The 11,935-nt window shown below is 38.4% G+C and overlaps 1 protein-coding gene across 1 annotated transcript in view; it reads right to left on the bottom strand.

Annotated features, from left to right (window-relative positions):
• Nucleotides 1-5,147: 5,147 nt before the first annotated feature.
• The window catches only part of LOC113541582 (EGF-containing fibulin-like extracellular matrix protein 2), a 9,837-nt gene continuing 3,049 nt past the window's right edge, over nt 5,148-11,935 (bottom strand). The window contains exons 6-10 of the mRNA XM_026938643.3: nt 11,088-11,207; nt 8,722-8,841; nt 8,400-8,526; nt 7,092-7,287; nt 5,148-6,953 (exon numbers count right to left, since the gene is read on the bottom strand). Of these exons, the coding sequence (XP_026794444.1) occupies nt 6,792-6,953; nt 7,092-7,287; nt 8,400-8,526; nt 8,722-8,841; nt 11,088-11,207 (725 nt within the window). The 3' untranslated portion in view covers nt 5,148-6,791. The remainder of the gene's footprint in view (nt 6,954-7,091; nt 7,288-8,399; nt 8,527-8,721; nt 8,842-11,087; nt 11,208-11,935) is intronic.

Below are 11,935 nucleotides of genomic sequence, written 5' to 3'. Positions count from 1 at the left end.
CTAAAAGTCTTTTTCTCCTTTCCACTCCATAATTGTCATTTGTTTCTGGAGGGAACATTTGATGCTTGACTATGCGGCCATGGCAACAGATCTGCAGTATCTTAGTAACAAAATATGTTCATTGTGAGAGACAGGAGGAGAGATTGTTTTTAATAGCACAGCAGGGATGCTGTACTGAACTTTGAGCAATACTGAACGTTTTCAAACAAGGAACAGAATGTAGCAATGTAGTGATAGGGGTAAAAGAAGAAACACACTTTTTTAAAATCACTTTTTATAAGTCGGTACTGAAGCATCTTCCTCAGGACAAGCACATCACAGAGGACCTTCTGATCACTACACTACATTTTTCTTGCTCATGCATCACTGTACATCAGTTATAATTTTCAAAAAAGTGATTTAAAAAAAAAAATCTTCATCAAGTGCCCAAGGCGGTAAGATTTATGATTCATAAAGTGGCCATGATTGTTTTTATATGTTTCCATATAGCCACATACTGTATTTCCCTTGGAAACAAGAAACTAGAATGGGTCATGTGATTTATTTCAGCAAAAACCAAAAGTTATGCCACACCTGCGCAAAATCAATTGGTAACTGGCAAAAATTAGGTCATGGGGCAGAAGCACTCTGGAGAGACAGAAGCACTCCAGAGAGCATTTGATTGAATGCAAATTTGGTAGCCAACCCCCAAGCCAATTTCACCAAGTGCAGGAGGAATATTTAATACAAACTAAAATAGTCATGCAATTATCCAATCAGTCAATCATGTGGCAGCATCACAGTGCTAAAACTCATGTAGATCCAGGGCAAGCGCTTTAATTAATGTTCATATCAAACATCAGAATGGGTGAAAAAAACGTCATCTCAGTGACTTTAACTGTGTCATGGTTGTCGGTGCCGGGCGGGCTGGTTTGAGTATTTCAGAAATTGTTGATCTCTTGGGATTTTCACCCACAACAGTCTCTAGAGTTTACACAGAATGGTGTGAAAAACAAACAAACAAACAAAAAAACATTTAATGTATTAATATTTTGTCCACATTTTGAGCTTTATTTGTTAGGGTTTTATGTAATATCTGTAATATTGTCAACTTTGGACTTTATAAATAAAGCTGACCTGACCTGACTCTTATCCTCATATGTCCTGTGTGTGTGTGTGTGTGTGTGTTTAACATAACCACCATCCCAGCCTTTCTCTACAATAGAGCAGTACCCTGCCATGCTGCCTGTTACAGAAATAGAATCAAACAAGTGTGACTTCTAGTCAGCAAATTCAGAAGGAAGTTATTTGGAAGGGCGAAGTGACACCATTTACAATTACACAACTACATGACAGCCTTTTCTTCAGCCACCATGTAATCACTACAGTCACAGGCAGAGATTTGTTCATCATTCATTGCTGTCAGAGGTAGTTCATTGATGATGTTTCTAAAAGCCTGACAGTGATGTGCTGTATTAGGGGGTGGAGAGGAAATTACTGTGTCTCTGACCCGGCCTCTGTATTCTCACAAAAATAAACAGTGATACCCTTGTTTTAACATTCCACATACCATTTTTAACATTTTACCTCTAAATATGGAATCATGAGTGACATTTTGCAATTCGTGCCTTTTAAGTTGTTTGTTTGTCTTCCTAGTTGTTGTTTTTATCATAAATAATGAGTGCTTATGTAATTACTATTACATTAAAACAAACCAGCCACTGACATAGTGTCCTGAGTATATTGAATTATGGGATTCTCCTATTGCATGTTGTTGTAGCAAATCATTTTGTACTAAGAAAGCTGATAAAAATTACTCAGTAAACAAGCGACTGAAGATGCCATAAGAGACAGACCTCAATCAAATATACAGAAAGGAGAGACAGGAGAAGGTCTGAAGGTTTGTTTTACCCTGTAAGTCACATGTCCGCTACCTCCCACCTACTTCCATCTGCTGCTCAACCCACAAGGCCTCTGTTGTGCCAGCACCAGCCATGAGTGAGGTCATCTACTCCAAGCTGGAGACTGTAACTACTACTACAATAATAATAATAATAATAATAATAGACACACACACATAGTGTGTGACTGTGTGTGGTGCTTTGTGCTAATTTGTCAGGCGCAGCAGTGGAGAAAACACCTTACTGTCACTGCAGGGTTGAGAAACTGTCGGCCAACCAAAAATGTCCACTTAACGGCAGTCCTGGTGTCAGCTGATTAAAGGCTAAAGGATGATTAACACACACTGGAATCAAAAAGGACACTTACTCTTTAACTGTATAACTACAAGGTGGAACAAATTAGGTATATGTGTCTAATAATGTGGCAGTAACTATACACAAGAGTGCTGCTCTGCCTGATACACTCATACCAGCTGTACTGAGGATGTTTCAGCACCCAAAATACAGCAGTGATGGTCTTATAGTGGTTCCTTTCCATTGATGGGTGTAGAGGGGGACTAAATAAATGTTTACACCAACAGATGGACTACAAAGTATATCTACAACATATTATACATAAAACAAAGTATATATACATAGCAAAATTTATTGATCCATGTTTAATTGTAATTCGAGTTTTAATTACAATTCATTAATGAATTAGGTTTTGTGCCACCTAATTTGAAACATGGCTTTACAGCTAACATATTAAAACCTTATATGGTATTCTTGATTCTAGTCAGAAAGTTTTTTATTAATTTTCTCTAAAGCAGCTCTGACAGTAGTTCTGCCTGTAAGGTAAATCCCAGGTTTATATTAATGCATGTCCTCCCTTTGCTGTTGTAACAGCCTCTACTCTTCTGGGAAGGAGTTCCACTAGATTTTGAAACATGGCTGTGGGGATTTGTGCTCATTCAGCCACAAGAGCATTAATGAGCTCGGACACTGATGGTAAGTGAGAAGGCCTGGTGCACAGTCAGCGCTCCAATTCATCCCAGAGGTGTTCAGTGGGAATTGAGTTCAGCACATATCAGCCTTGGCAAACCATGACTTCATGGCCCTTGCTTTGTGCACAGGGGTACTGTCATGTAGGGAAATCTTAAAGCTACAGCATACAAAGACATTTTAGACAATTGAGTGCTTTCAAATTTGTGGCAACAGTTTGGGGAAGGAACACATATGGGTGTGATGGTCACGTGTTCAAATACTTTTGGCCATATAGTATACAGTATGTCAACCTTTTCACAGTACTCATTAATGAACTTGTATTGTGGGTGTTCAAATCTAATGATAAATTGGTTAAAAAATGTGTTTTCATTTAGCAAAGGGAAATGGATAAACATTGATATGGCAAAGCCTTCTATAAGAAGACATTTATGTAACATTTAAGGTAGGAGTCTCCAGTGACAGAGCTTTGTAATGGTCAGTAAGTTTTCTGACAATGGAAAGTCTTCAGGACAGAGGACTTTGTGTAATATGACAAGCTATGTTTTTTTTGTCATATTAACTTCAAAAGAGAGAGAAAAGAGAGGCCGGTGAGTTAACAACTGTTTATATTTGCTATAACATAAGTGATAGCAGGAACTTGTTTAGCAGACGTTCCACAACATTAAAAATAACTTAAATAGATAAAAAGGTGAATGATGTATATACATTTTTTCTTCTCTTTTGAAGGAAAAATAGCAGAAAAATTCTTAAAAGACTCATAGTTTCCTCCAATGCATCTAATAAAAGCTATTTCAAGAATGTAAACCATCATAGATGCAAGATTATAATTAGTCTCACTGATATCTGAGTTTAAAGTCAGAGTCTTTTATTTATCATGTGTACAGTTTAAATAGTGCAATTATCTCATAGTGCATCTGGCAATAAATTGTTTGGAATAATTTATTTTTCAAAGATGGTTTACAGTCTGCTACAATTAAATTAAAAGATAAAGCTTTATAGCTTGATCTTTGTTGGTGCAACCCACCTAATCTAAAATGGTTAAGAATTCCAATGCACTTGTTGCACATGGAGAATAAAATAATTTAGGTTTTGTGTGAATATTCACCATCACTCATAATATTACTGCAAAATACTGATCATTTTACAAACTCACTGTGTTTTCCTTTCACTGTGCTCTCATGACTCCAGAACATTATCTCTCTGTTATCATGTTATCTCTCTGAAAATGAGTCTCACACTTGTGTTCCACAGACTGTGTTTGTGTTACACTGTCACCCTGTGGAGGCTGCTGATTAATGCAATCAAGGTATTTGCACACCCAATATACACTCACAGATAAGTGTTGCACAAACACCTAGCAATATACAATGCTCAGTCAGCATTTTTATATCATGTTAAACTTTACAAAACATTTTTTAAAATGAAATCCTTTTAGGCTCACAGACACATCAAAATGTGAAAATGGTCACTTCAAATCTCATTGCTTATTGTGAGTTATACCACACCACTGTCACATTCATGATTCTGATTAGTCAGAAAGTTAATTTTCTGTAACAGCATGGCTCTGACAGTAGTGACGGCTGCAGGGCAATTCACAAGAATAAATCACAGGTTTATATTAATGTGATCATTCTAATACATTAGAATATAGTAACTACTAACTCAAAGGATCTGAATGGTGAGCATAATTTAGTCTAATGATAAATAGTGTTACAATTTAATAAAGAAAATGTGTACATTTATGGAAAAACATTTATTTATGAAAGTAGTCTCCAAATCAGTGCTTTGAGATCTCTAATCAGTTGATCAGTAACATGCAATAAGTGAAACAGAAACTTGCAAATATGCAAATACAAGCCATGTAACATCAGTGTTGGTGTGTTTAAATTTTACATATTCACGGTTCCCGAGCAGCACAACAGAAATTCATCCACTCTATTGCTGGGAGATCTCAAATTCTAATCACGACAATGTCACAGCCAAAACTTGTTATGCTCTGTGGGTGGGAGGGATGGTAATACTCTCTCCCCTGTCAATCAGAGCGAGTCATAGGTGTCTTTGAGCTCATGTATATGTAAGAGACAGTGAAAGCAGTGCGCTCCTACAAGCTTTCAGCTGTGCTGTGACAGAGCATGAACCGCAATTTGAAAAGATGTGGCTAGCTTTGTGTGTCTCAGGGGAAACGTGCTAGCCTTCACCCTCCCTGGTTGATAGCTGTCGCGTGATGGGGGAGAGACAGTTAGGGGTGGGAATTGACGAATGACCAAACTGAGAGAAAACTGGGTTAAAAAAAAGCATATTTATTTAATCTGGATCTTTTAATGAAGGTATAAATGCAGGCAATTATGTTTTTTTCTATTATCTAATGACAAACTGCACAAACAATTTATTATTCAATATGCTATACATGATAAATAGAAAATTTCCAGTAAGAGATATAGGAAAATAGGAAGACGTTAGTGGCTTAGTAGTTAAGATTTGGTCTACTGATCAGAAGCCACTGCTGAGATCCTGAGCAAAGACCTTAACCTTCATCTGCTCAGCTATGGATGAAAGCATCTGTGAAATTAATAAAATATAAATGAAAGTAGGAAAAACACAGAGAAGCACCTGGTGACACTTCATTGCCACTAAAACCCATATCTGATACAACTTCGTCTGTTGAGATAACTAAGAAAAACAGCAAATAGAAAACTATTTTACACAGCCCTCTTTGGAATGATCATGTTTCTATCATCAGTTACATACTGTAAAATAAGTGATCATCCAGAATTGGACCCCATGTAAGACTTTTATGAGTGATTCTTTTGTTTACTGTACCTGGTTAGTTTTTTAATAAACTCAGATACAGAAAAGATCTTTACCAAATACAAACTATACACAGAAACCTGAAGAGTAAAATAGTCGGAGATAGTTTAACGCTCTGGGAGATAATTTAACATTAAAGAGTCCATCAACAAGAGTTGTTTAGTGTGTGTGTGTGTGTGTGTGTGTGTGTGTGTGTGTGTGTGTGTGAATGTTTGTAGGCATGTATTTATATCTTGGTGGGGATCAAATGTCCCAAAAAGCCCAGGAATCTGACAGTTCAGTTTTTACATTATGGTAACTATGTAACAGTTTAACATTACAAGGTAAACTGCCTTTTTTTAAAACAAAAACTGCAGATTTTCTTTAAAAAAAAAACCACAACTAAGAGAGCCTAAATGTTTCCTTTTGGCTACTGAGGTTAAGGTTAGGATTAAGTTTATGTTTAAGCATAGCATTAATTAACTGTGATAATAATTATTTCAATGGAAGGTCCTCACAAGAATAGTACGACAAACATGTGCACGTGTGTGTGTGTGCTGTATGTGTGAATCTATGGTGAGAATGTGAGAGAAATGAATGTACCTATGATTTCGCACATTCCAGAATCATCAGGCTAAAGTAAGTCACTCTGAGGGGGGAATCATTTCACAGACAGCTGTACCAATTTTCAGACCTCTCAGCGCTGACTTTACTTCTGGTAACACTTCATATGAAAGTTGTTGCAAATTCATTGCATCTTATATAAACATTGTTTGACTGGTTCCCTCAAAGAGACTTAAAACAAATAAAAGTCTGCATATATTGTATTATTTTCAATCAATTCTCCATATTTGAACAACCAAAAAGGACATGCATTTTCCTCAGTTATCTGATTTAAATGCATGACATTTCAATCTCTTGAAAGAAATGCAAAGTAGTCTATATCCATTCATGCCATTCATGTGATATTTCAGTAGCTATAAGGAATGGATAAGTATTACGACCCTGTAAAACTCCTGAAAGCAAAATTAAGTTTAAGAAAGATGTTATGAAAGTGTTATTTAGACATCCTTGAGTGTTGTTCTATTTTTCCTACCACCTTACAATGCCCCTCTTATCCTTGGTTTCTTTTCTTTTCTAGAAAGCGTAAGCTCCTACATAGATGGAGAGGCGGAGGATTGAGCTACTCTGGTAGCTCATCAAGGGGTTGACGGACACCATCTCCAGATCCAGAGTATACTCTCTGGGTCCGCTGACTTCCCGAGCCAGAACCAACATGGCACTGACGTTATTGATTTGCTAAAAATGCAGAAAAAAACTACTTCAGATAATAATACACCTATTTGTTTTGTGCCTATATTATCTTTGAAAGCGTAAATGCACATTGTGCAAACTGTCATTTTACTAATGATTTAGAAGAATGAAATCTCCTCTTACCCGGATGTAAAAGTCTCCTCCATCATCCCCAGACCGGATGTGGAAGGTGTTGTAGGCTCCAGGGTAGACACTAGTGGCGTGGATTTGGAAGATATCGGAGGGCACGGAGCGTTCAGAGGTGATGCTCATGTAGCGATGCACGATGGAGAAAGGCAGGTCACGGCATTCTGGTTTCACCGTCGGACACACACATCGACTTGAGAGTTTGAAAGAGAAGCAAGAGAGAGTCTGAGTTAGAGCGGGAAAGGATGTGAGCCTGTTGGCACTGATACATCCTGTCTGGCCTCTTTGAATTAAAGAAATACTCTGGCGTTTTTCAGCCTAAGCTTTATCCATCACATCTGTTGCATATGTTCTTCCCACAAACAAGAAGTTTCCTAGTATTGAGAAAAGAACCTGAAACTATGTTTACTCAAAACTCACTTATAATGGAAGTCTGTGGGTAGCTGTTGAAGTCAGTCAATAAAATGAGATTTCAATATCAGCATAATCAGCGTAATGAGAATTCATTAAAGGCTTTAGACAGATCTTAAGACAGATATAAGAGGCATGCCAAAGCTTTTCTTATTAGTTTTGTCCATTGGAATGCAGTAAAAAAAAAATCAATCCTAGGTACTTACACTTAGACCCACAGGACTACATTTAAAAAGCTTTACCACAAAATGCTCCCCTTGAGAAAGCAATCCTAAATTACACACATTTAGGGGCTCCCGAGTGGCACAACAGCAAAGCATTGGCCCTACTGTCAGGAGATCTTGAGTTTGAATACTGGCAATGCCACAACCATCCATAGTTGGGAACCAGGGAAGCAAAATTGGGTGGGAGAGATGGCATATTTTGTCTCCCCTGTCAATCACATCAATACTAGTGAATTTTGGGTGTCTGTGAGCTCAAGAATTCACAAAAGGGCAGACTGTGCTTTCCTCCATGTGTATTACACTGCCCTATGATGCAGTATGAGTAGAAGTTTGAAAAGATGCGGTTGACTGGCTTCACGTGTCCTGGAGGAAGCAATTGTTAGCCTCCACCCTTCCCTGTGAAAATCCCCCAAAAAGAAAAAAATGACACATTATGCATTGGACTGTGGAATACACAAATTCAAATTCCCTGACAGTACAGGGAAACGTTTTGAAATTCCCAACATGTTAATCATACATAGGCTACAGATGTGATAGATAGAGATTAGTTTGAAAAATGCTGAAATATTCTTTTAATGTCACAGTTTCACAAAGGAAGAAGTAAATCATTCTGGTTAACTCAGTAGAACAAAATAGTGTATGCATATGGGTATGTGTGTGTGTCAATCACTTCTCTGAAACATGGATGTAGGGATCTCGGCAGCGATTGGAGTCCACACATTGGTATCCGCCATGGATATTCACACAGCTCTGTCCCTCTGCACACTGATGGGTGCCTGACTCACACTCATTCACATCTACAGGAACATCATGAAAAAATACAGCAGTGTGAATGGGCAGATATTGGGAGGATAGAAAGTAGGATTCTTTTTTTTCCTTTATGAGTCACTGTTTCCACCGACCTAATGTGCTTCCACTGCCATTATAAGGAATGGTGATGATGTTCTAGGTGCAGTAGGTGTGAGCTGGTAAAAAACAAAGTGAAGTCTTACCTTGGCAGAGGCGTGAGCCGAGGAGCTGATATCCCTGCGGACACACGCAGGAGAATACGCCTGGTTCATTCACACACTGGAACTGACACAGGTAACTGGAGTAGCTGCACTCATCAATGTCTGTGGACAGAGAAGGATGGGCAATGAGTGTGAGGATGTGAAACAGAAACCTACTGATAAGAAGAATAAACATAAACATTTGACAATAGCCCATCAGATGAGAGAACATTATTATATACTAATATACTATTAGCTATTTTTTTTAATCATATGTTGGGGAATCAGAGCACAGCAAAGCATTTGTGTACCAAATTTCAATGTGATGAGATCACAAGATCTTCCTCCTTGTTAAATAATCTATTTATATGTGTATTAAATATAATTGAGGTTACAATTACAGTCAGGAGTATATATTTATTGAAACTGGACAGCTGATGATTTTCCAATCTTCAACTGGCCAGTTCCAGTGAGCCTGTACCCACTGTAGCCTCAGATTCCTGGTCTTGGCTGACAGGAGGGGAACCTGATGTTGTCTTCTGCTGTGTAGCCCATCTGGTTCAATGTGTTGTGCATTCTGAGATGCTTTTCTGTTCACCACAAAGTGGTTATTTGAGTTATTCTTCTGTCAGCTCAAACCACTCTGGCTATTCTCCTCTGACGTCAGGAGAATCAGCAGGTTCTGAACTACCAAACCACCCCATTTGGCATCAACAATTAAGCCATGGACAAAGTCACTGAGATCACGTTTTTTTGATGTGATGTTTGATGTGACCATTAACCGAAGCTCTTAAGCTGTGTCTGCATGATTTTATGCATTGCACTGCCGCCAGATGATTGACTAATGAAGGCATTCCTAATAGAGTGAAGAAGTGAAATATGTTTAAGGTTCCTTAAAGTTGAGGTGTCAAACTTGTTTTTTAGCTGTAAGCCAGAATTCATCCACACATACTGTATACATACACATGTAACATACACTATATTACCAAAAGTATTCGGTCACCTGCCTTGACTCACATATGAACTTAAGTGCCATCCCATTCCTAACCCATAGGGTTCAATATGATGTCAGTCCACCTTTTGCAGCTATTACAGCTTCAACTCTTCTGGGAAGGCTGTCCACAAGGTTGAGGAGTGTGTTTCTAGGAATTTTTGACCATTCTTCCAAAAGCGCATTGGTGAGGTCACACACTGATGTTGGTCGAGAAGGCCTGGCTCTCAGTCTCCGCTCTAATTCATCCCAAAGGTGTTCTATCGGGTTCAGGTCAGGACTCTGTGCAGGCCAGTCAAGTTCATCCACACCAGACTCTGTCATCCATGTCTTTATGGACCTTGCATTGTGCACTGGTGCACAGTCATGTTGGAAGAGGAAGGGGCCCGCTCCAAACTGTTCCCACAAGGTTGGGAGCATGGAATTGTCCAAAATGTTTTGGTATCCTGAAGCATTCAAAGTTCCTTTCACTGGAACTAAGGGGCCAAGCCCAACTCCTGAAAAACAACCCCACACCATAATTCCTCCTCCACCAAATTTCACACTCGGCACAATGCAGTCCGAAATGTACCGTTCTCCTGGCAACCTCCAAACCCAGACTCGTCCATCAGATTGCCAGATGGAAAAGCGTGATTCATCACTCCAGAGAACGCGTCTCCACTGCTCTAGAGTCCAGTGGCGGCGTGCTTTACACCACTGCATCCGACGCTTTGCATTGCACTTGGTGATGTGTGGCTTGGATGCAGCTGCTCGGCCATGGAAACCCATTCCATGAAGCTCTCTGCGTACTGTACTTGGGCTAATCTGAAGGTCACATGAAGTTTGGAGCTCTGTAGCAATTGACTGTGAAGAAAGTCGACGACCTCTTTGCACTATGCGCTTCAGCATCCGCTGACCCCTCTCCGTCAGTTTACGTGGCCTACCACTTCGTGGCTGAGTTGCTGTTGTTCCCAAACTCTTCCATTTTGTTATGATAAAGCTGACAGTTGACTGTGGAATATTTAGGAGCGAGGAAATTTCACGACTGGATTTGTTGCACAGGTGGCATCCTATGACAGTTCCACGCTGGAATTCACTGAGCTCCTGAGAGCGGCCCATTCTTTCACAAATGTTTGTAAAAACAGTTTGCATGCCTAAGTGCTTGATTTTATACACCTGTGGCCAGGCCAAGTGATTAGGACACCTGATTCTGATCATTTGGATGGGTGACCGAATACTTTTGGTAATATAGTGTATATAACATATAATATTTTTAACACTTTTTACCAAATTGTTCAGCCCTAATACAACATTGAAGTTAAAATCACCTGTCAATAATTTCAATAGTTGCATCTCTAATACAATCCTAGGTCAAGAAATAAGCACAAGAACCACTCACCATTGCATGTGAAGCCATCAGGGTCGAGGTCGTATCCCTGTTCACAGCGACACAGAAATGTCCCATATGTGTTGTAGCACCTCTGCTGACATGGTGCTCCCATTTCACATTCATTTACATCTGAAAAAACAAAACAAAAACAGTACATAATGATGCATATACAGCTAAACATATACAGGGGAAATATGGTGGCTGACACACCACCTGGAAAAAATCATTCTTTAAATGTGCAGCTGAAACATATTTATAAAAGCTGAGTTTAGTACTTACTGACACTATTCAAACAATGATAAATTAATAAAAATATTTCTGTGATCTTCTCTACTAACCAATATTTATTTAAAAAAAAATAACCAAATAATATCCCTTAGTCTAACCCCTGAAATGACATAAAAAATAAAACCTCTCTTAAAAATATTTTTTGGTTGTTTTCATTCCTTTTTTTGCTGATTATCCTGTTTGCTCATTGCCTGAATTTTTGCCTGTTTTTGACCATGACTTTTGATTTGTTTTCCTGTCTTTTGAAATAAAGCACTTCCTGCAACTTCTGCGGTCTCTGCTGCACGACAGTTTTCATGCCAAAAATTCGAAAGTAAAGTACAGCAATAGATTTTAATAATTAACTTATTTAATTAATCAATTTACAAATATTATTTAAAGCTCACTACAAAGTGTAAAAAAAAAAAGATCAACCTTGATTTTTCACAAATTTCACCAGTATAAATTGACCCATAAACAATTCACAGGCCTATATTTATGATTATTTTTGGTTGGGCATAGCATGGTAATTGTAGTTGTGAAGTATTTATTGTTCCTGATGGCTAACACTAGAGTATGTGGTTAATGTT

The sequence above is a fragment of the Pangasianodon hypophthalmus genome, chromosome 15, assembly GCF_027358585.1.
Source record: "Pangasianodon hypophthalmus isolate fPanHyp1 chromosome 15, fPanHyp1.pri, whole genome shotgun sequence".
NCBI lineage: Eukaryota > Metazoa > Chordata > Actinopteri > Siluriformes > Pangasiidae > Pangasianodon > Pangasianodon hypophthalmus.
This window is presented reverse-complemented; position numbering and strand designations above follow the sequence as displayed.